The 26,550-nt window shown below is 37.9% G+C and overlaps 1 protein-coding gene across 12 annotated transcripts in view; it reads right to left on the reverse strand.

Annotated features, from left to right (window-relative positions):
* The window catches only part of SPIRE1 (spire type actin nucleation factor 1), a 210,893-nt gene that overhangs the window by 60,367 nt on the left and 123,976 nt on the right, over positions 1–26,550 (reverse strand). For 11 of the 12 annotated variants that reach the window (XM_061170319.1, XM_061170314.1, XM_061170312.1 and 8 more), the window contains one exon: positions 12,073–12,198. The exons of the other annotated variant lie outside the window; for it this stretch is intronic. In XM_061170319.1, the coding sequence (XP_061026302.1) occupies positions 12,073–12,198 (126 nt within the window). The remainder of the gene's footprint in view (positions 1–12,072; positions 12,199–26,550) is intronic. 12 annotated transcript variants of the gene reach the window in all.

Raw genomic sequence — 26,550 nt, forward strand, 5'->3', positions numbered from 1 at the left:
TTACTTTGAAAATTCCAGTTGATATATAGTAACTCACAGGTATAGAAGAAAGATCGTCTGATTCTTTTTTTTAAAAGAAATCCCATGGGTTTTTAAAAAATAAATAAATAAATTTATTTATTTATTTATTTATTTATTGGCTGCATTGGGTCTTCATTGCTGCGTGCAGGCTTTCTCTAGTTGTGGCGAGTGGGGGCTACTCTTCATTGTGGGGCGCGGGCTTCTCTTGTGGAGCACGGGCTTTAGGCATGTGGGCTTCAGTAGTCGCGGTGTGTGGGCTCAGTAGCTGCAGCACACGGGCTCTAGAGTGCAGGCTCAGTCGTTGTGGCACGCAGCCTCAGTAGTTGTGGCTCGTGGGCTCTAGAGTGCAGGCTCAGTAGTTGTGGCACACGGGCTTAGTTGCTCCATGGCATGTGGGATCTTCCCGGACCAGGGATTGAACCCATGTTCCCTGCACTGGCAGGCCGATTCTTATCCACTGTGCCACCAGGGAAGTCCCTTGTCCGATTCTTAAATTGTGTATTTTGAGATCTTCAGAAAAAATATCAAATTAGCCCAGAGTTTTTTATTATTAGTGTGAATTTAGCACTCTTGAGACTAGGTTAAAGGTTAAAATGACTAACATACATATATGAACTAATATGTATGAAAATTTTCTTTAATTTCAAGAAAAATGCATACATTGAAGAGGAAAGGGAAATCCATTTGGACCCTATAAGACTTTATTCCTAAAACCTCAGTATTGACAGGCAATTTATGTAGTATAAAATCTGTAATTAAATGGTACAGAATGTTCATGCCAGGATTTCCACATATTTTATAGCTTACCTTCTCAAGACTCACTATTAAGTAAGTTCTTATGTGTAAATTTAAAGAATGGAAAGGGCACTCAAAGGCCTCATCTACAGCCCACAAAACTTCCTGTATTTACTAGAAATATCTTGGTCAAAATGTTTCTAATAGTCAAAAATGCTTTCAAAACTGGCTTCTTTCAACCAGAACATTTCTGAAGCTCTGAAAAAACAGACATAATGCATAAATCATTTCAGTTCAACAGACATTTCTAGAGTGTTTCCTACATGCACACACTGCAGTAAGAGTCACCAACAGGAAGATGATTCAAAACACAGTCATTCATTTCAAGCACTATCTGGCCCAGTTGTGGAGAAACAGTTCAAAGACAAGCAAATAACTCCCAGGGAGTATGAGACGTGCAGGACTGAGGGGTATAAGACACAGAGGGAGTGAAGGGTGGAGGGAGGTACCACGTGAGCAGGCTTTAGGTGGGTAAACAGGAGCTCACCAAGAAGGCAAGGCGGGGAGAGAATGCCAGGCAGAAAGAACAGAAATCTGCTAGGGCCACAGACTTACAACAAGCATGATATATTCGGAAACTATAAGTAATTCTGACTGGATAGTGTAAAATGCAAAGAAGGGAGAGTTGAAAAGGAGAATAAAAACACAACTAGGTGAAACACCATGAAGGCCTCATGTGCAACACAATGGAGTTTGGTTTCACTCTCTAGGCCATGTGGAGCCATGTTAACCAGAAAGCAAAGTGCCTGTGTCGAGCTGCCAGATGTCCAGTGATCAGGAAGGAGGAGCCAAACTGAAAGTAACAACCACGCCCTTATTCCCTTACTGCAGCAGCGCAAACAAGAGGCCAACAAAGGTTTTGCTCTCCTTGCTCCATTTTCCCCTCAGAATGGCGCTGGGTGAGGTCAGGTGACAGGCGGTGGAGGTGGGTGATCTTCTCACTGTGGAAGACAACTGGACAGCAGGGCCCTGCATGTGTGGACCCGGGGCTGGTGGAGGGAAAGAGTGGAGGCAAGGGCCTTAGCCAAGGTCCTTTGAGTGCAGGCGCCAGGTGAGGAATGCAGGTGTGTGTGCCCCTGTGGCCTGTGGGCGTGGCACACCAAGTTCGCCATCCCCTCCAGAAAACCAGAGTGCAGCGCTCAAGTCCCGTGTGGAGAGGGCAGCCCGGCCCCGGGAGGCCTGCCTGGGAAAGCAGGCCTTGGGTCAGGCCTGGAAGACCACGCAGAGGTTTGGGAGTGGAGCCAGACTCCTCGGGTCAGATCTGTGACCTACAGGAATCATTCCCGACAAAGTGGAAGGTGAACTGGACGGAGAGAATTTAGAGAGATGAGACCAGCAGGAGGCTACTGTAATAACCCAGGTTGGACATGTGGGCCTGAACTCTTGGTGAACTGACTAAACCTAAGCCACATAGGACAAGAAGTGAATCCAGGAAGGACTGATAAACTGTCAGAAAATAGCGGGGAGGGGAGGTCAAGGGACAAGACCGGTTCAGGTGGCAGTGAGGGGAAGAGCTCAATAGGCAGGGGTTACAGTCAGGGGGTGAGGAACGAAAGCCCACGATTTCCAAGGTGGAATGATCGCAGGTTATCACAAGGACAAAGGTGTGTTCAGGTAAGCAGAGTGCTGAAGTAGAGGAGGTGTCAAGGAGACAAAGCTGAAGTTTCTTTTATCAATCAAATTAGTCAAGATGATGGCAGATGACAGTGACAATGGGTTCAAGAATAACAGAAGCGGATGGCATGAGGTTTTGGTACAAGTATGAAGAGTCATTGTTTAGAAGCAGCAGAGAGAGAGAATATCACCAACCGACCCCAGTCCAAAGATCTGAAGCTGTGGAGGACAGAGCAGCCTCCCACAAGAGGGAGGCAAGAGAAAGCACTGCCCTTGGGGGAGCGGGAGTCCTGAGAAGAGCCTGAGGGTACTGAGAAGTTCTTTTTAAAAATGGAGCAGAGTTTCCAGAAAGAAGAATGGAGATTCAAGTTTGTGCTTAGATCATGTCAACAAAGCTTTTGCTTAATTTTTTTTTAAATTTTTATTTATTTATGTATGTATGTATGTATGTATGTATGTATGTATGGCTGTGTTGGGTCTATGCCTCTGTGCGAGGGCCCTCTCCAGGTGCGGCAAGCAGGGGCCACTCTTCATTGCGGTGCGCGGGCCTCTCACTATCGCGGCCTCTCCTGTTGCGGGGCACAGGCTTCAGACGCGCAGGCTCAGCAATTGTGGCCCACGGGCCTAGTCGCTCCGCGGCATTTGGGATCTTCCCAGACCAGGGCTCGAACCCGTGTCCCCTGCATTGGCAGGCAGATTCTCAACCACTGCGCCACCAGGGAAGCCCCTGCTTCACTTTAATGAATCATAAATTATATATTAAGAAAAAAAGGCCCTGAACCAAGATGGCGGAGTATAAGGACGTGCTCACACTCCCTCTTGTGAGAACACCAGAATCACAACTAGCTGCTGGACAATCATCGACAGGAAGACACTGGAACTCACCAAAAAAGATACCCCACATCCAAAGACAAAGGAGAAGCCACAATGAGACGGTAGGAGGGGCGCAATCACAGTAAAATCAAATCCCATAACTGCTGGGTGGGTGACTCACAGACTGTAGAGCACTTACACCACAGAAGTCCACCCACTGGCGTGAAGGTTCTGAGCCCCACGTCAGGCTTCCCAACCTGGGGGTCTGGCAACGGGAGGAGGAATTCCTAGAGAATCACATTTTGAAGCCTAGTGCGATCTGACTGCAGGACTTCAACAGGACTGGGGGAAACAGAGCCTCCACTCTTGGAGGGCACACACAAAGTAGTGTGCACATCGGGACCCAGGGGAAGGAGCAGTGACCCCAGGGGAGACTGAACCAGACCTTCCTGCTAGTGTTGGAGGGTCTCCTGCAGAGGCAGGGGGTGGCTGTGGCTCACCGTGGAGACAAGGACACTGGCAGCAGAAGTTCTGGGAAGTACTCCTTGGCGTGAGCCCTCCCAGAGTGTGCCATTAGCCCCACCAAAGAGCCCAGGTAGGCTCCAGTGTTGGGTCGCCTCAGGCCAAACAACCAACAGGGAGGGAACCCAGCCCCACCCATTAGCAGTCAAGTGGTTTAAAGTTTTACTGAGCTCTGCCCACCAGAGCAACACCCAGCTCTACCCACCACCAGTCCCTCCCATCAGGAAACTTGCACAAGCCTCTTAGATACCCTCATCCACCAGAGGGCAGACAGCAGAAGCAAGAAGAACTACAATCCTGCAGCCTGTGGAACAAAACCCACATTCACAGAAAGATAGACAAGATGAAAAGGCAGAGGGCTATGTACCAGATGAAGGAACAAGATAAAACCCCAGAAAACCAACTAAATGAAGTGGAGATAGGCAACCTTCCAGAAAAAGAATTCAGAATAATGACAGTGAAGATGATCCAGGACCTCGGAAAAACAATGGAGGCAAAGATGGAGAAGATGCAAGAAATGTTTAACAAAGACGTAGAAAAATTAAAGAACAAACAAACAGAGAAGAACAATACAATAACTGAAATGAAAACTACACTAGAAGGAATCAATAGCAGAATAACTGAGGCAGAAGAACGGATAAGTGACCTGGAAGACAGAATGGTGGAATTCACTGCTGCAGAACACAATAAAGAAAAAAGAATGAAAAGAAAAGAAGACAGCCTAAGAGACCTCTGGGACAACATTAAATGCAACCACATTCACATTATAGGGGTCCCAGAAGGAGAAGAGAGAGAAAGGACTCAAGAAAATATTTGAAGAGATTATAGTCGAAAACTTCCCTAATATGGGTAAGTAAATAGCCACCCAAGTCCAGGAAGTGCAGCGAGTCCCATACAGGATAAACTCAAGGAAAAACATGCCAAGACACACAGTAATCGAATTGGCAAAAATTAAAGACAAAGAAAAATTATTGAAAGCAGCAAGGGAAAAACGACAAATAACATACAAGGGAACTCCCATAAGGTTAACAGCTGATTTCTCAGCAGAAACTCTACAAGCCAGAAGGGAGTGGCATGATATACTTAAAGTGATGAAAGGGAAGAACCTACAACCAAGATCACTCTACCCAGCAAGGATCTCATTCAGATTCGATGGAGAAATCAAAAGGTTTACAGACAAGCAAAAGCTAAGAGAATTCAGCACCACCAAACCAGCTCTACAACAAATGCTAAAGGAACTTCTCTAAGTGGGAAACACAAGAGGAGAAAAGGACCTACAAAAACAAACCCATAACAATTAAGAAAATGGTCACAGGAACATACATATCGATAATTACCTTAAACATGAATGGATTAAATGCTCGAACCAAAAGACACAGGCTTACTGAATGGATACAAAAACAAGACCCATATAAATGCTGTCTACAAGAGACCCACTTCAGACCTAGGGACACATACAGACTGAAAGTGAGGGGATGGAAAAAGATATTCCATGCAAACGGAAATCAAAAGAAAGCTGGAGTAGCAATACTCATATCAGATAAAATAGACTTTAAAATAAAGAATGTTACAAGAGACAAGGAAGGACACTGCATAATGATCAAGGGATCAATCCAAGAAGAAGATATAACAATTATAAATATATATGCACCCAACACAGGAGCACCTCAATACATAAGGCAACTGCTAACAGCTGTAAAAGAGGAAATCGACAGTAACACAATAATAGTGGGGGACTTTATCACCTCACTTACACCAATGGACAGATCATCCAAAATGAAAATAAATAAGGAAACAGAAGCTTTAAATGACACAATAGACCAGATAGACTTAATTGATATTTATAGGACATTCCATCCAAAAACAGCAGATTACACTTTCTTCTCAAGTGCGCACGGAACATTCTCCAGGATAGATCACATCTTGGGTCACAAATCAAGCCTCAGGAAATTTAAGAAAATTGAAATCATATCAAGCATCTTTTCTGACCACAACACTATGAGATTAGAAATGAATTACAGGGAAAAAAACGTAAAAAACACAAACACATGGAGGCTAAACAATACGTTACTAAACAACCAAGAGATCACTGAAGAAATCAAAGAGGAAATCAGAAAATACCTAGAGACAAATGACAATGAAAACACGATGATCCAAAACCTATGGGATGCAGCAAAAGCAGTTCTAAGAGGGAAGTTTATAGCTATACAAGCCTACCTCAAGAAACAAGAAAAATCTCAAATAAACAATCTAACCTTACACCTAAAGGAACTAGAGAAAGAAGAACAAACAAAACCCAAAGTTAGCAGAAGGAAAGAAATCATAAGGATCAGAGCAGAAATAAATGAAATAGAAACAACGAAAACAATAGCAAAGATCAATAAAACTAAAAGCTGGTTCTTGAGAAGATAAACAAAATTGATAAACCAATAGCGACACTCATCAAGAAAAAGAGGGAGAGGATTCAAATCAATAAAATTAGAAATGAAAAAGGAGAAGTTACAACAGACACTGCAGAAATACAAAGCATCCTAAGAGACTACTACAAGCAACTCTATGCCAATACAACGGATAACCTGGAAGAAATCGACAAATTCTTAGATATAACCTTCCAAGACTGAACCAGGAAGAAATAGAAAATATGAACAGACCAATCACAAGTAATGAAATTGAAGCTGTGATTAAAAATCTTCCAACAAACAAAAGTCCAGGACCAGATGGCTTCACAGGTGAATTCTATGAAACATTTAGAGAAGAGCTAACACCTATCCTTCGCAAACTCTTCCAAAATATAGCAGAGAGAGGAACACTTCCAAACTCATTCTACAAGGCCACCATCACCCTGATACCAAAACCAGACAAAGATACTACAAAAAAAGAAAATTACAGACCAATATCACTGATGAACATAGACACAAAAATGTTCAACAAAATACTAGCAAACAGAATCCAACAACACATTAAAAGGATCATACACCATGATCAAGTGGGATTTATCCCAGGGATGCAAGGATTTTTCAATATATGAAAATCAATCAATGTGATACACCATATTAACAAATTGAAGAATAAAAACCATATGATCATCTCAGTAGATGCAGAAAAAGCTTCTGACAAAATTCAACACCCATTTATGATAAAAACTCTCCAGAAAGTGGGCATAGAGGGAACCTACCTCAACATAATAAAGGCCATATACGACAAACCCACAGCAAACATCATTCTCAATGGTGAAAAACTGAAAGCATTTCCTCTAAGATCAGGAACAAGACAAGGATGTCCACTCTCACCACTATTATTCAACATAGTTTTGGAAGTCCTAGCCACTGAGTCAGAGAAGAAAAAGAAGTAAAAGGAATACAAATAGGAAAAGAAGTAAAACTGTCACTGTTTGCAGTTGACATGATACCATACACAGAGACTCCTAAAGATGCCACCAGAAAACTACTAGAGCTAATCAATGAATTTGGTAAAGTTGCAGGATACAAAATTAATGCACAGAACTCTCTTGCATTCCTATACACTAATGATGAAAAATCTGAAAGAGAAATTAAGGAAACACTCCCATTTACCACTGCAACAAAAAGAATAAAATACCTAGGAATAAACCTACCTAGGGAAACAAAAGACCTGTATGCAGAAAACTATAAGACACTGATGAGAAAAATTGAAGATGATACAAACAGATGGAGAGATATACCATGTTCTTGGATTGGAAGAATCAATATTGTGAAAATGACTATACTACCCAAAGCAATCTACAGATTCAATGCAATCCCTATCAAATTACTGGCACTTTTTATGGAACTAGAACAAAAAATCTTAAATTTTGTGTGGAGACACAAAAGACCCCGAATAGCCAAAGCAGTCTTGAGGGAAAAAAATGGAGCTGGAGGAATCAGACTCCCTGAGTTCGGACTATACTACAAAGCTACAGTAATCAAGACAATATGGTACTGGCACAAAAACAGAAACATAGATCAATGGAACAAGATAGAAAGCCCAGAGATAAACCCATGCACCTATGGTCAACTAATCTATGACAAAGGAGGCAAGGATATACAATGGAGAAAAGACAGTCTCTTCAATAAGTGGTGCTGGGAAAACTGGACAGCTACATGTAAAAGAATGAAATTAGAACACTCCCTAACACCATACACAAAAATAAACTCAAAATGGATTCGAGACCTAAATGTAAGACTGGACACTATAAAACTCTTAGAGGAAAACATAGGAAGAACACTCTTTGACATAAATCACAGCAAAATCTTTTTTGATCCACCTCCTAGGGTAATAGAAATAAAAACAAAAATAAACAAATGGGACCTAATGAAACTTCAAAGCTTTTGCACAGCAAAGGAAACCATAAACAATACAAAAAGACAACCCTTATAATGGGAGAAAATATTTGCAAACGAATCAACGGACAAAGGATTAATCTCCAAAATATATAAACAGTTCATGCAGCTCAATATTAAAAAAACAAACAACCCAATCAGAAAATGGGCAGAAGACCTAAATAGACATTTCTCCAAAGAACACATACAGATGGCCAAGAAGCACATGAAAAGCTGCTCAACATCACTAATTATTAGAGAAATGCAAATCAAAACTACAATGAGGTATCACCTCACACCAGTTAGAATGGGCATCATCAGAAAATCTACAAACAACAAATGCTGGAGAGGGTGTGGAGAAAAGGGAACCCTCTAGCACTGTTGGTGGGAATGTAAATTGATACAGCCACTATGGAGAACAGTATGGAGGTTCCTTAAAAAACTAAAAATAGAATTACCATATGATCCAGCAATCCCACTACTGGGCATATACCCAGAGAAAACCATAATTCAAAAAGACACATGCACCCCAATGATCATTGCAGCACTATTTACAATAGCCATGTCATGGAAGCAACGTAAATGCCCATTGGCAGACGAACGGATAAAGAAGATGTGGTACATATATACAATGGAATATTAGTCAGACATAAAAAGGAACGAAAGTCGGTCATTTGTTGAGACGTGGATGGATCTAGAGACTGTCATACAGAGTGAAGTAAGTCAGAAAGAGAAAAACAAATATCATATATTAACGCATGTATGTGGAACCTAGAAAAATGGTACAGATGAACTGGTTTGCAGGGCAGAAGTTGAGACACAGATGTAGAGAACAAACGTATTGACACCAAGGGGGGAAAGCCGCAGTGGGGTGGGGATGGTGGTGTGATGAATTGGGCAATTGGGATTGACATGTATACACTGATGTGTATAAAACTGATGACTAATAAGAACCTGCTGTATAAAAAAAGAAAAAAAAAAGAATGGAAAAGGTTGAGAAGAGATCAGCAAAGTAAGGAACAAGAGTAGGAGATGAGTAAACAGGACACAACTCGTGTCTATAAAGACCCAGATGTGGGGTGGTGCCAGAGGGTGACAGGGTGAGATATGGCCGAAACCCTGACCTCAAGGTCCCCAACCTTGACCAGGGCCTCGCTGGTCTCTGTGGGCATCACAAAAGCCACCAATGGTTCCAAACACTCGTGTTCTTTTACTCCATTTGTGAGCATTTTCTTTAAATAGACTTTTATTTAAATAAATAATCCCGTTCTAAGAATTTGTCTGGCAAAGGAAAGTTTTCATCAAGAGCAAATAAAAAAAAAATTGAAGCTCATTGGAATAGAAAATTTATTAATTCTGTTCTTTAAGCTCAGAAATGACTCCTAAGACTGTCTGTGTTGGAAGGGCTCTAAGAGCTCATTTGCTTCACTCTAACCCCACAGGACTCTACTTATGCCCTAAAAATAACACTAGCCTCTCTGGAGAAGACAATCTCAATTCCAACAAGCTAGAGAAGACAATTACCAAAAAAAAAAAGTAATCTTTTTAGTAAATCTACTCTTTACTAAACCTTAATTGAGGATGTGCTTTTGGATGTTTACTTGGAAGCTTTTAACTGGACCCTTTGTCCTCTGGTTCTGTCCAGGAGGAAAAGCTAGCTTATGATGTATTTATAATTATTCTTCAAATAACAATTAGTTCACCCTTTCTACCCTGTTAAGGACTTTCTTCTTGGGTCCAATTCTATAAATTCCTAGAAAAATAGACATAACTTTTCATTAGCCTATCAAAAAAGACAGAAAGAGAAAAACAAATACAGTATGCTAACACATATATAAGGAATCTAAGGAGAAAAAAAAAAAAGGTCATGAAGAACCTAGTGGCAAGACGGGAATAAAGACACAGACCTACTAGAGAATGGACTTGAGGATATGGGGAGGGGGAAGGGTAAGATGTGACAAAGAGAGAGAGTGGCATGGACATATATACACTACCAAATGTAAAACAGATAGCTAGTGGGAAGCAGCCGCATAGCACAGGGAGATCAGCTCTGTGCTTTGTGACCACCTAGAGGTGTGAGGTGGGGAGGGCAGGAGGGAGGGAGATGCAAGAGGGAAGAGATATGGGAACATATGTATATGTAAAACTGATTCACTTTGTTATAAAGCAGAAACTAACACACCATTGTAAAGCAATTATACTCCAATAAAGATGTTAAAAAAAAAAAAAAAAAGACAGACTATAAGCAGTATCCTGGTTAGAACTAAAGAGGAATGCTTGGAGCTCTTATTCATACATATAAAGTGGATTTATTTACGGTGATTTATTAAGGGTGATCTGAATAAACTTACATATTACCAGAACTAATTAGTCGTACTTTATTTAATATAGGTTAGTATTTTCCTTCCTCCCTTACACATCCCATATGTGTCTCTCCCCAAACTGTGTGCCATCGTGGGTTTTAAACTAGTGTTTCAGATAAACTCCATACTTCAGTCACAAAAGAAATGATACCCACCACTGATTATGTACTGAGCTCTTACTATGTGCCAGGTGCTTTACATAGATCTCAAGAATCTTCACAACTGTCTGTGGGATGTAAAATACGGCAATTCACCTTGTAAATAAATTAGAATGATTCTCTTTGGACTCTACACGTAATTTTTTTTCAACTAAAATGTTTTTATTACACAAAATTTTATAAAAATTGAAAAATACAGAAGTTATATTAAAGTAAAAAGGGAAAGCTCCCTCTACCCCCACCCTGCCTCTGTAGTCTTTCTATTCCATAGTACAGAGTTTGGAAGGTTTATTTTTATGTATTAAGTAGGTCAGCTGTGTTTCCCATTCTTGGATAAGTGGCCTTCTATAGGAGACATTCCATGGGGCCCAGCAGCACACTCCCCTCTGGGCACCAGGGCTATATGCGACAGAAGTGACCCTCTGTGGGCTGCATGGGCCTTCAGTTGCGGCAGGGCTCACTGCTGTGGGTGCGCTGGTGAGTGGGGCAGGACCCCGGCCTGGTTGGCCGCCAGCCCCTGCTTCATGCAGTGACTACTGGCCCACTGTGGGTGGGTACACATAGTATTTTTAACTCATAGACACTGATAGATAATAAATAAAATAGCTAAAATGAGATTCTGGATTATCTGAAAGTTAATTCACATCTCCCGCATTAAATATTTAAACACATCCACTATAAAAGTTAAATTATCAGATGTGTAGCTTCCTCTCTGCATCCTTATCCCTTCCTGAAAGACACACTAACATGTTTTACAATGGACAAAAGAAGAGTGGCAGAAAGAGGGTGAAAAGCAAGTCATATGGGAAACTGACTAAACCAGTTCAGTAACATTTATTTTCCATTTGTAAGGAAGCTTTAAGAAAATCTTTGTTTTATTAAATGGATTCACACGGTAACATTTTAAAGAACAGATTTAATTCTGCCGAAGTTGCTTCTTTCCTGAATGATTTTCAGCACTCATCAGGAGGATGGCAATAAATATTTTTTATTTATTTATTTTTTTTTAAAAGGCTAAGCCTGAGACTTGGCTGCCAGCATATGTTTCCTCTTTATTTTATTTTATTTTATTTTATTTTATTTATTTATTTATGGCTGTGTTGGGTCTTCGTTTCTGTACGAGGGCTTTCTCTAGTTGTGGCAAGCGGGGGCCACTCTTCATCGCGGTGCACGGGCCTCTCACTATCGCGGCCTCTCTTGTTGCGGAGCACAGGCTCCAGACGCGCAAGCTCAGTAATTGTGGCTCACGGGCCCAGCCGCTCCGCGGCATGTGGGATCTTCCCAGACCAGGGCTCGAACCCGTGTCCCCTGCATCGGCAGGCAGACTCTCAACCACTGCGCCACCAGGGAAGCCCCGGCAATAAATATTTTAAATAATATGATAGGCAATGTTGAAAATTCAGGTTTCTCTTTCACAATGCCATTAAATAGGAAAGCAGTAGTACTTACCTCCTTTGCACTCTTAATTTTAGTCAGAAATGTATGCAGCTCCATTGTCTCTGCAAACAGTGCACGACACACTGCCTGATAATGATTTGGTGCCTCTGATGCAGTTGGGAGATGAGCAGCACATAACTACAGAAGAGGAAAATAAAGGTGCTTTTTTATTATCTGTGGGGTTTTTGTACCTTAAAAACAGACACACCCAGTATATTCACATTTTCATATCAGACAGCAAGGCAACCCCACAATTCCCATCACCCAAAGCTTAATGCATCACAAGACGACCAGTAAAGTCCACACAATTATATGGAAAAAGTGGTCCAATAACTAACAAACAACCAGCAGCACAGATGAGCTTACTAGAATTAGTTAGCTTCTACTTGAAAATGATAGGGCATATGTAAAAGTTTTGGTTGGGAGTAGAAAGGGAACTACCAATTACCGAGTACTGATCAGAACTCAGGTATTTTAATAGCTACCATTTATTGAGTATTTATCATGCCATGTTTGACATGTCATATACACAGCATAATACCATTTACTCTTCAACGTAACCCTGAATTAGCACCGTTATATAGCAACAGAAACTAAGGCTTCAGGGGAGTCAAGTGACTTGTCCACAGTCATAAAGTTAACCTAAGGGAGAAGGAGAATTTGACACAGTCCTATGTGATTCTGAAGCCCAGGATCATTCTAATACACACTGAGTCGTATAATTTAGTAAAAAGAATGTCAGGAAGACATGTGGACCACTGGGAAGATACCTCGTCAGTAGATGGGGAGTGGAGGAAAGAGGGCAGAGGGCAACTGGTGATACCACCAGTCCTAATGTCCTTTACAATACACAGCCCATAACCCCCACAAAACTACTTGTAGGTAAAAGATGCAATTTAACATCACGCACAACAATTTAGAAAAATCAAACACAGCTTATTAGATTGGAAAAGACATCCTGTCAAGAGCCTAGTGCATTTTATTAAAAAGATAATTTTATCTTTCTATAAAATAATAGTTTTGTATCTGTGTACAACAGTTATGTTTTAAGGTACTTCATTTGCATTAAAAAGTTGTAAGTTCTCCCTTATTCTTTACTATATTCAGTAAACTTGACATTAATACAATTACTGAAAATACACATTTATTATATTTAATAACTTGTATCTTTTGGAGAGTAAAAGATATCTTTGTAGCTTATAATATCCTTCATAATGTGTCTTTCTGTTATTTTTTCATTTGTAGTAAGTATTGTATGCAATTTAATAGGTAGATTACTATCTTTAATAAAATACATTCTCAGGAAAATATCTTGAGTTTCAGTAAGAAACTTTTTCCACAGTACCAAAAACAGGCTAAGAATTGATTCCTTGGGAGCATGAAAAGCAAAAATCTCACAAGCTTAATTATTCACAAAGTGACCAATGAACAGAAAGTATATTTTTTGCTCAATTATTTTTGTACGCAGAAAACAGCTTCCCATATAGAATTATCATTTCCAAGGTTGTGAAAGGCATCTGCTAGGACTTTCACCTTTCACTAATCCCACAATTTTATATTCCAATTATATGTTCTGGATATGGCATAACATTTTTGACTGTAATTCACAGTAAGAAATACATTTTAGGGGGCTTCCCTGTGGCACAGTGGTTCAGAGTCCGCCTGCCAATACACCGGACACGAGTTCAAGCGCTGGTCTGGGAAGATCCCACATGCCGCAGAGCAACTAAGCCCGTGAGCCACAACTATTGAGCCTGCACTCTAGAGCCCATGAGCCACAACTACTGAGCCCGTGTGCCACAACTACTGAAGCCCGCGTGCCACAACTACTGAAGCCCGTGCACCTAGAGCCTGTGCTCCACAAGAGAAGCCACCACAATAAGAAGCCCACACACCGCAATGAAGAGTAGCCCCTGCTTGCTGCAACTAGAGAAAGCCCGCGTGCAGCAACGAAGACACAACGCAGCCAAAAATTAAATAAATAAATAGAAATACATTTTAGATAAGGATTCAAACACATGCATATGTATATGTTTTATACACAAAAATTTCACAAAACAAAACTTACACATTCAATTGATTTCACAACCCACTAACAGGCTGTGCCCTGCAACTTGGAAAACACTGGTGTAAAAGTCTAAAATTTTTTTAATGCACATGATATAATCTTATATGTATAAGAAAATCCACAAAAACTATTAGAACTAAGAAGCAATTTTAGCAAAGTTGTGGGATACATGATCAACACAAAAAGTTCTATTTCTATACAATACTAATGAACAATCAGAAAATGAAATTTAGAAAACAATACCATTTTTTTTAAATAGCAAAAAAATAAAATACTAAGGAATAAATTTAACCAAGGAGGTGCAAGACTTACACACTGAAAACTCTAAAGCATTGCTGAAAGAAATTAAAGAAGACTTACATAAATGGAAAGACATCCCATATTCATGGGTTGGAAGACTTAATATTGTTAAGACAGTAATACTACACAAAATGATCTACAGATTGAATGCAATCCCTAACTAATTCCCAAAGGCCTTTTTTGAAGAAATGGAAAAGCTGATCCTAAAGTTCATATGGAATTGCAAGGGGCCCCAAATAGCTGAGACAATCTTGAAAAGAACAGAGCTAGAAGACTCAAACTTCCAAATTTCAAAACTTACCTCAAAGTTATAGTAATCAAAACAAAGTGGTACTTGCATAAGGACAAACATACAGATCAATGAAATAGAACTGAGTCCAGAAATAAACCCATATATCTATGATTGATTGATTTTTCACGGAAGTGCCCAGACCATTAAGTAGGGAAAGAATATTCTCTTCAACAAATGATGCTGGGAAAACTGGATATCCACATGCAAAAAAAAAAAAAAAAAAAGAAGTAGTGGTACCCCTATCTCACACCATACATAAACATTAACTCAAAATGGATCAGAGACCTAAATATAAGAACCAAAACTATAAAACTCTTAGATGAAACCATAGGCGTAAACCTTCATGGTCATGGATTCAGTACTGGTTTTTAAGATATGATACCAAAAGCACAATAAACAGCATATCTTGTTTTATTGTACTATACTGTGCATCGCAGATATTGTGTTTTTTTACAAATTGAAAGTTTGTAGTGACCCTGCATTGGGCAAGTATATCAGTGCCATTTTTCCAACAGCATTTGTTCACTTCTTGTCTCTATGTCACATTTTGGTAATTCTCACAATATTTCAAACTTTTTCATTATGGTGATCTGTGATCAGTGATTTTTGATATTACTATTGTAATTTTTTTTGTTTTATATTTTTAAATTAAGGTATGTACATTGTTTTAGACATAATGCTATTACACACTTAATAGACTACGGTATAGCATAAACATAACTTTTATATGCAGTGCGGACCCAAAATATTCATGTAACTCGCTTTATTGCAGTATTTGCTTTATTGCAGTGGTCTGGAACTAAACCTGCAATATCTCCGAGGTATGCCTATAAATGGATAAATTAGACTTCATCAAAGTTAAAAATTTTTGTACATCAAAGGACACTATCAAGAGAGTGAAAAGATAATCCACAGAATCAGAGAAAATATTTGCAAATCATACATCTAATAAGGATCTAGTATCCAGAATACATAAAGAACTCAAACTCAACAAAAGATAAACAATCTAATTTAAAAATTGACTTGACTAGACATTTTTCCAAAGAAGGTATACAAATGGCCAAAAAGCACATAGAAAGATGCTCAACATCACTGGTCATTAGAAAATGCAAATCAAAACCACAATTAGATACCACTCACATCCACTAGAATGGCTATAAAAACAAAGAAAAAATGGAAAATAAGTATTGGCAAGAATGTGGAGAGATTGGAACCCTTGTGTATTGCTGGTGGGAATGTAAAATGGTGAAGCCACGGTGAAAAATAGCTTGATGGGTTCTCAAAAGTTAAAGATAGAACTACCATGTGATCCAGCCACTCCATTCCTAGGTATATACGCAAAAGAATTGAAAGTAGGTGTGCAAACAAAAACTGGAACACAAATGTTCATACCAGCACTATTCATAGCAGCCAAAAGGTGGAAAGAATTCCAATGTTCTAAACTGATGAATGAATAAACAAAATGTGGTATATTCACAAAATGGAATCTTACTAATAAGCCACAGAAAGGAAAAAGGTACTGACACATGCTACAACATGGATGAACCTTAAAAATATTATGCTAAGTCTAAGAAGCCAGACACAAAAGGTCACATACTGTATGATTCCATTCATATGAAATACCCAGAATACATAAATCCACAGAGACAGAAAGCTGATTAGTGGTTGCCAGGGGCTGAAGGAGGAGGGATGGGGAGAGATGGGTATGAGGTTTCCATCTGGGATAATGAAAAAGCTCTGGAACTAGACAGTGGTGATGGCTGGACAGTATTGTGAATGTACTTAATGGCACTAAATTGTACACCTTTAAATGGTTTAAATGGTAAATCTTATGTGTATTTTACCACAATTTTTAAATGTATAAAAAATTTTAAAAGAACAACGAAATTCCACAAAGCTTCCATTGAGACAGAGGAGAAATAATCCCTCAGAGGAAAAATAACCCCAGTGGTTATTTCAATGTCAATGAATTACTTGGTATTTATTTTATTCTTTGTGTTTATATGCATCTTCACATCTAATCCTTACAACAACCCAATTTAGAGATTTAGAATAGCTAAATAATTTACCCAAGGCCACACAGCGAGCCAGTAGAACTGGAAATGAACCCAGGCAGTCTAACTCTACAGCCCAAGTCCTTATGCACTCCACCCTAGAATGAGAGTATATTACTCTTCCATTAAAGGAACTAATGTTCTTAAAGTGCTTAAGCATAGAGCATAGTATACAGTAAGCATGCAACAAAATCATCTTCTACAGTTACCAAAGAGGGGATAGTTTGGGGGCAGAGGGACACAATTAGAAGGAACAGGTTCTGTCCCATATCTGTCAACATGCCATTATATAACCTTGGACAATTTATTTAACATTGCTGGGTTTCAGCTTATTTCTAAAAGGAGAAGACTAGGCTATATAATATCTTACTTAACCTACCTTCGCTGTTCTATGAATAAATTTTAAGCTAAACCAAAATGCTGGAGTTTTTAGGGTTCAATCTTGGATCTTTGGGTTTCTCTCTACTCACCTTAGTTGATCTTGTCTACTCTAACTGCTTTAAATGCTACCTATAAGGCTGATGACTCCCCAACTCCTACTCTAGGCCACTGCTTTTTTGGTCAGGAAAAGAACTACTTTACCTTTAATCTGGAAAGATACTTCACTAGGTAAAGAATTTTAGGTTCTATTCTAGAACTTTGACAATGTCATTCCAGTCTGTCTTCTACATTCCATTGTTTCTGTTGAGAAGTCAGGTGCAGTCCAGTTTTTTCTCTGGCTTGATTTTAGACTCTCTGCTTGTGGTTTTTAGCAGTTTAAGTATGAAACTAGATTATTTTCCATTTAATTTATCTTGTTCTTTTTGTTTGTGGGGCTTCCAGAATCTGCAGCATAGTGTTTTGCATTATTTTGGGAAATTCTTAGTATGTCTTCAAGTATGCCTTCCATCCTCTCTCTTCTTTGGCTCTCCTTGGGACTTTAATTATGTGTACTGCCTTTGTAGTTTACCCTCTATTCTGTACTTTTTATTCTTTTTGTGTCTGTGCTTCACTCTGAATATTTTCTATTGACAACGTTCCACTTCATTCTCTCTTCAGCTCCGTCTAGTCTATTAAACCCATCCACTAAGCTTTTATTTCAGTTACTTCATTTTTTGGTTCTCAAATTTCCATTTGGTTCTTTCTATATATTTTCCAGTTCTCTACTCAACGTTTCAATCCTGACTCTTAGAATCCTGAACATCAATTAAAAGTCTATCTGACAACTCCATTATCTGAATTCTCTGTATAGAATCATTAATAATATTGTCAGAATCGAAATTAATTTTCTGAAAACTTCATTACACACATAAGACCTTGTTTTATATTTTCAACAAAACTTGAAATTATCAGCAAACCTGGGCTAGACTGATGTGATTAGAAAAAAGACAGCCTACAATACTTTCTAACATTTGGAAACATTTTTTGGTCAAATAAGTTAGCATTTGTATTTTGAAGCAATGTACCAACTAGGAAAAAAATCTTTATCTGATATCAAATCAAAGATGTATGCCAGAAACTCTATTATCCATTGGCCTTTTATCCTAATTAGCGTCAAAATACTACACAGTAAAAGACCATAAAGTTTTTTTAAAACTTTGGCACAATTAATTGGGAATACAGTTTTTGTTTAAACTCTAAATTACGAAGCGTTCAGCAATCCAAGTCACTCTTTATGTCTGGAGACACATACTGCAGTGTGTGTAAATAATATCACCTTAGAAGAGAAAAAGGCATAATCAAAATTATATCTTCTGATATATTTAGGTTTTATATCACAGTCTTTTGTTGATAATATTAGACTCCAAATTTCCTCATAATTTATTCTCAACTGCTAAAATTCAAATGTTTTAAAAAATATTCAGTTCACAAAGCTTAGAATTTTATTTGCAAAAATCTAAGTAGAATATAATTTTAAACCATAATTAAAATGTTTTGCCTAGTGAGTATAATCATGCATTTGTCATAAGAAATTAATAACAAAGATAATAACAAAGATCATCTTCATTAAATGTAGCATCATATAGTTAGTTAGGATAAATTACTAAATTTTTGCCTAAACCAGTGAGAAAATCAGCATGTTCCCAGCAAATTTCAAAACTTAGAGAACAAACATTTTGAAGTACAGAGAACTGCAGTTTGTTCCTTGGAGTCACTCTAATTTGACTGATGGACTATGGTCACCCAACTAACCTATGTTAACACACCTTCACTCAGTAACAGACAAGCTCAAACAAACATTATGGCTTCCCTTGGATATACTCCATTAAACCTAGGCCAAATTTATACACAAATGAAAATAACAGACTCATTCCACTTCAGCTGTCTGTAATACATGTGCAATTTGAAGATGAAGATAAACTGTGCACTGGACTAATCTAGCTTGGTATAATAAAATTAGGGACTTCTCTGGTGGTCCAGTGGTTGGGACTTTGCCTTCCAATGCAGGCGGTACGGGTTCGATCTCTGGTCGGGGACTAGGGATCCCACATGCCTTGCGGCCAAAAAACCAAAAAATGTAAAACAGAAGCAATATTGTGACGGAATCAATAAAGACTTTAAAAAGTGGTCCACATCAAAAAACAAATCTTTAAAAAAAATTAAATAATATAGGTTTTTTTTCTATTTTTAATCACACTCTACAGTACTATCCTTTTCTTAAATTTTTCTCCTGATGAGTTTTCAAAATAGCATGCAAATTCTGACATTATGTGGCAAACCAAAAACATTAGCTTTTTATAAGCAGGGCTTATTATTTGTAAACTATATTCTTATATTTACAGAAACATGCCAGATTTTGTTTGAAAGTATGAATTAACACTGGAAATATAACTTATAAAACTAGTCATGGGCAATAACTTAATATAGCCATACTAAAATTTTACAATATTTTATTTATTATACAAATGCTAAACAATAAGAGGAATGGAATTTCTGAAGCCATATGGTTCCCCCGAATCACAATGCCATTAATACCATTTATGGTAAATCATAAATCAGCAGTCTCTTTTTTTTAAATAAATTATAGATTTATTGAAAACCATAACTCACCTACCATTTTTTTTTACATCTTTATTAAAGTATAATTGCTTTACAATGGTGTGTTAGTTTCTGCTTTATAACAAAGTGAATCAGTTATACATATACATATGTCCCCATATCTCTTCCCTCTTGCATCTCCCTCCCTCCTACCCTCCCTAGCCCACCCCTCTAGGTGGTCACAAAGCACCGAGCTGATCTCCCTGTGCTATGTGGCTGCTTCCCACTAACTATCTATTTTACGTTTCGTAGTGTATATATGTCCATGCCACTCTCTCACTTTGTCCCAGCTTACCCTTCCCCCTCCCCGTATCCTCAAGTCCATTCTCTAGTAGGTCTGCATCTTTATTCCCGAGCACAGTCTCTTCTTTATACACATAGCAGTACACGCAGAATTTTGTGGTCTTTTTTCCATTTATTAAAACAAAAATTTCCCATATTGCTTCATAACCCACATAATTATAATTTAAAGACCATATGATAATCCATGTAGTTGATATACCATTTCTTTGTGAGTCATTTATTTCCAATTTCAGAACAGTATAAATAATGCTGTGATACACATCTCCATGTATCTATGTAACATTTTGTTTTAAAAAACATCTCTTTGTACCGAGAACAGATTGGTGATGCCAGTGGTTGGGGCTTGGGGGTACAGGGTGGGTGAAATGGTGAAGGTGGTCAAAAGGTACAAACTTCCAGTTATAAAATAAGTAAGTCCTAGGGATGTAATGTACAGCATGGTGACTATAGTTAACAATACTGTATTATATATTTGAAAGCTGCTAAAAGAGTAGAGCTTAAAAGTTCTCATCACAAGAAAAAAAATTCGTAACTATGTGTGGTGATGGATGTTAACTAGCCTTACTGTGCTGATCATTTTGCAATTTATACAAATAGGGAATCATTATACATATTGTACAAGTGAAACTAATATAATGTTACATGTCAGTTCTATCTGAGTTTTAAAAATTGCCCTCTTTGATAAATAAATAAAATTAAATTAAAAAAAAAAAAGTCCACAGGAACTGGAAAGCAAAAAAAAACTGACCTCTTTGAAAAATTCCTAATAGTAGTATTACTATGTGAAAAAATTTCAAACATATAAAAAACAAGGTGAATAGTATAATGAATTACAGTGTACCCATCACCCAATTTAGTAATTATCAATTCATGGCTAATCTTGTTTTATCTACATCCTCATCCACTTAAGCCTCACCCTCCAGGATTATTTTACAGCAAATCACAGATATCTGAATTTCACATGTAAATATTTCAGCATATATCACTAAATGATGAGTTCTTTTTTTAAAAATATAACCACAATACTATTATCATATCTAAAAATATGAATAATGCCTAATATCATCAACTATAGAGTAAGAGGTCAAATTTTCCTGATTATCTCAAATATATACCCAGTTTCATAATTTATTTCTTTTAATCGAGGTTCATTCTACTGCAATTGGTATGTATTAAGTCTCTTTTAATCTATGTTTTTCCTCCCTCCCCTTCCTTTTAATTTGTAAGTTGCCTGTTGAAGAAATTATGTGATTTGTGCTATAGTTTCCCACAATCTGATTTTGCTGATTGCGTCCCTCTGGTGTTATTTTAAATGTTTCTATGTCCCCTGGACTTCCTATAAATTGGTAGTTAGATTAGTTAGATCTAGAGCCTTGATCAGATTGTTTATTTGGCAAGAAGACTTTGCAGGTGGTGCTGTAAACTTCCATCGGAGGCACAGAAAATCTGCTGGTTTCTTGTGATGCCACAGTGCTATTATTTTGTAGAATCAGAATATTACCATTTTGCAATCCCTATCACTTCCCTTTCATTTATTAGTTGGAATACTTTATAAAGAGACATTCATCCAAAACTCTTTGGTTGCCCTGAGGTGGTGTCCTTATGGAAAAGGCAGAATGGATTCTGTCTATACGCCAGTTGTCAAAATAATAAATGGGTTAACAACTTGGTTAACAACTGAACAACCGCTAAAGGTGACCAAAAGGGTTTTATTAATTGTTACTTATGTGTCCAGAGAATGCAGAATATTTGGTCTGCTTTAATCCATCACAGCTATTATTCTTATTGATGATCAAATTCTTCCATCTGACCAATGCGGGAGCCTCCTTGAGTTGGCTTCTGAGTCCTTTTTACTTAATTTAGTAATCTTGGATAGTCTGTTTGCTTTCTGGTATGACAAGATGTTCCAGGCTATTTTACACATTTCCTTCCCAGATCTGGAATTAGCCATTTCTCTAAGGAATTCTGGAATTCTTTTAGTAGGGAATGGTATTCGGAGACCATGAGCTGGTGGCAGCTGTGCTCACTGCTACTATGTGATCGTTGCTTTCCAGGTCTGTCTATATGGTCACGTTTCTGATGCGGTAACAGGCTCAGTTTGCTTTGGATTTGGGGGGATATTTCTATATTCAGTTTTGTTTCATAATTATGTAAAATATTTATATGGTTTCTAAATCAAATCCACAGAATCAAGTACACTCATAGATGTGTAGCTTTAATGCCTGTCCTGGTTTCTACTCTGGTTTATCTTTCCTCTTTTTTAAAAAAAATATAAACAAATACTTTATATATATTCTTATCCATACATTTTCTTAGATAAATGCTGGCATACTACACATAATTTTCTACACCTTGTTTTCTCATGTAAATGATATATCCTGGAGATCTTTCCGCAGCCCTTTTGATAGTGATATAGTACGCCACTAGTTGGCTGTACCACAGTTAATTCACCATTTCCCTATTAATGGACATCTGGGATATTTCTAGCATTCTGCTATTATAAATAGTAAATAGTTTTAGACTTCTTAATATACTGTCAAATTATTTTATGTAAGAGCTATGTAAATTTACACTGCAGCTATCAATTACTGAGCAAAAAAATTTACCATAATTTCTAATTTCAACAAAAGTAAATTCTTGCTTTCAAAAGAATGGCAAATGGTATTGCTTTATTTGCGTTCCCTGATTATTAGGGGGACTGTATTGTGTAAGAGAACCAGGATCCACCAGGCTGAGTTCAGTGCCCCTCTCTGTGCCCTACAAGCCTCCCATGAACCTGTGCTGGCCCACTACTTTCATATGTTCAGATTATTCGTAAGGGTACCCCTTCTAAAAGGACATCCTCCACATTACAGACATTGCAAATTTTTATTTATTACGATTCTCTTACAGATAGAAGTACAGCATCCTGAAGAAGGAAAGCAGATTGCTAATTTACACCAAGGTGTATGGGCTAGTATGGTCCCAGACACCAGGTCCATAATATTTACCTCACTGGGGTTCATTTAACCCCAGTTAAGTTCATCTCCAAGCATCTGATAGAGCGCTCAGCACGAGGAAGGCACACTAAATGCTTCCTAAATATCTGAGAAGGTAAATGAATGCACGAGTAAGCTGAGACTTCTACATTCGTCTCAAATGAAGAACTTTGCTCATGTGCTATTCTCATACTAACTTCATTCATTTCTCAAACACTCCTTTCACTCTTCCTCTCCACACACTGTCTCACGTCCTCCTCTTCCATCATCCTGCCCCTGGTCTCCTTAATCTTCCTTGCCTGCATACTTCACTCTCCATCACCACCACCGTTTACTTCACGTCTACAATCCCTTTTCTTTTCAACTAATGTTAACTGAAGGAATCTTTTCTAGGATATATTTATATATACGAAAATAATTTTTAAGAATGATCTTTTCTTAATACTTCCTGAAAGGCTCCACTTAGTTCTATATGTTTCTCAACAAACAATCTGAAAGAAAAATATTTTAGGTGTTATATTCTTAATTTAAGAGAAGAACACATTCTATCGCTGACATAAATTTGTGCCTGCAATTTATTCTGACCTATATGCAGTGGCAAAAAGCCTTGGAATGACTCAGAAAAAAATGATATATGTGTTTATACTTTACTTGTTTATATCCTGTTTTTCTCCATTACAATTAAGAACCATAAAAACAGGGACCAATTGTATGTTGTTACTGGTGTATCACTAGCACCTAGAAAAATGCCTGGCATATAATAAGTGCTATTAAATATTTATTCATGACAAGCACTATACTAGGTACTTTATATTAATTATGTTATTTAATTTAATCTGCACAAAACTCAATCAGGCAGATATTCTCTCTTTACATAAGAATAAGGATCATAGGATTAAATAATCCAGGGTAAAACAATTGGTACAAAAATGGCAAAACCAGGGTTCCAATCTAAGTCCTACCTGACTATAAACCTCTGAATTTAACTTCCTCGCATTCACTCAGTTCAAAGAAGCTGGACAAGTCACACGCCTCTCTGAGCCTTAGTTCTTTCATTTGTAAAATGGGTATAACAATGCCAACCCAATACCTCACAGTGTTACCATAAGTCTCAGATAACAATGGACATGAAAGTAATTTTCAAGTGTAACACACCATATACCAAATTGAAAGACTGGTAAGAATAAACAACTGTTCAGGGGAAAAGTTACACAATAAAAAGGTCTTGCTCACTAAGAATTGAAAACAAATTGTCTCCAAGTTCCTAAATATTCTATTATTTATATTATTCAAACTTAGTTTCACATTTCCACTTTCAACAAGGAGAAAGCATATATTTCTTCAGTTAATTCTTGTCCTCTCTTCCAAAAATGTAAACAGGAGCCAATTTACTAATTGAAGATTTCAACCCACTGAGCAAATCACAAACTCCTATGTGTCACTATTTGGCCATGAATAATGGGTTTTATGATATATAAAATTCAGTTTACTTGTCAAATGTTTCAGCAATTTTTCTTCTCATGTAGCTAAAAGACATATTCAGAACATATTGTTACAGGTGTGGAAATTTTTACTGATCAGTTTTGGTTAACATAGAAACTAAGAAACAAGGGGTGAGTATAAGATATTCTCCAATAAAATTCCTAAGAATGGAATTGGTAAACTTAGTTTTCCTCCAATCTATAAAACCTTTCTAAAAAAGCATTTTAATTGTTTATTTTTCATATTATGATAGAAATAAGATAGGAGGGCAGACATAGTAGCTCAAATTTAAAAAAACAATAAAACAGTGTAAGAGTTCTCAGTTCAAACTGATCAATGTCCAAGAATCTTTGTTTTATAAGTTAACATACTGAATGTCATTGAGTAGAACTGTAAGATTCCAATGACTCTCCAGGCCTCATCTTCCAAATCTGTAGAGCAAGAGCAATCTGGCCATGACATCTGTCATTTGACTGGTGACAGGGTTAAGCTACTGACATGGTTGGTTGGGTGGGTGTCCCCTCCTCCTTCACCATGCCCTGTTCCCCCCCCCCAAATACCCACTAAACCACTACCAAAAACTGTTAGCTCAGTTTCAGAGGTATACACACTTTTGTTTCTTTCTTTTTTTTTTTAATAAATTTATTTATTTATTTTTTAATTTATGGCTGTGTTGGGTCTTTGTTGCTGTGCGCAGGCTTTCTCTAGTTGCGGTGAACGGGGGCTATTCTTCGTTGTAGTGCGCGGGCTTCTCGTTGCAGCGGCTTCTCTTGTTGCAGAGCACGGGCTCTAGGCGCTCCGGCTTCAGTAGTTGTGGCTCGCGGGCTTAGTTGCTCCACGGCATGTGGGATCTTCCCGGGCCAGGGCTCAAACCCGTGTCCCCTGCATTGGCAGGCGGATTCTTAACCGTTGCCACACCAGGTAAGTCCCAGTTTTGTTTCTTAATGGAAAACTTTTTACTCTTCATTTATCACAGAATTGAGTATTTTTAGTTCCTTATTCACTTCATTTATGTTTTTTTCATTTGCATCATTTTTTAATTAGATTCCACATATAAGTGATATCATATAATATTTGTCTTTCTCTGACTTACTTCACTTAGTATGTTAATCTCTAGGTCCATCCATGTTGTTGCAAATGGCATTATTTCATTATTTTTATGGCTAAGTAACATTCCACTATATATATACACCGCATCTTCTTTATCCATTGATCTGTCGATGAACATTTAGGTTGCTTCCATGTCTTGGCTACTGTAAATAATGCTGCAATGAACACTGGAGTGCAAGTATCTTTTTGAATTATGGTTTTCTCCAGATATATGCCCAGGAGTGGGACTGCTGGATCATATGGCAACTCTATTTTTAGTTTTTTAAGGAACCTCCATACTATTCTCCATAGTGGCTATACCAATTTACATTCCCAGCAACAGGGTAGAAGGGTTCCCTTTTCTCCACACCTTCTCTAGCATTTATTGTTTGTAGATTTTTTTGATGATGGCCATTCTGACCAGTGTGAGGTGATACTTCATTATAGTTTTGATTTACATTTCTCTAATAATTAGTGATGTTGAGCATATTTTCATGTGCTCTTTGGACATCTGTCTATCTTCTTTGGAGAAATGTCTATTTAGATCTTCTGCCCATTTTTTGATTGGGTTATTTGGTTTTTTGATATAGAGCTACATGAGCTGTTTGTATATTTTGGAGATTAATCTCCTGTTGGTTGCTTCATTTGCAAATATTTTCTCCCATTCTGTGGGTTGTCTTTTCGTTTTGTTTATAATTTCCTTTGCTATGCAAAAGTTTTTAAGTTTAATTAGGTACCATTTGTTTATTTTTGTCTTTTTGTTTTTTTTTTTTTTTTAAATGGGAATTATTTATTTATTTATTTATGGCTGTGTTGGGTCTTCGTTTCTGTGCGAGGGCTTTCTCTAGTTGCGGCAAGCGAGGGCCACTCTTCATCGCGGTGCGCGGGCCTCTCACTATCGTGGCC

This window comes from Eubalaena glacialis, chromosome 15 (assembly GCF_028564815.1).
Source record: "Eubalaena glacialis isolate mEubGla1 chromosome 15, mEubGla1.1.hap2.+ XY, whole genome shotgun sequence".
NCBI classification, from domain to species: domain Eukaryota; kingdom Metazoa; phylum Chordata; class Mammalia; order Artiodactyla; family Balaenidae; genus Eubalaena; species Eubalaena glacialis.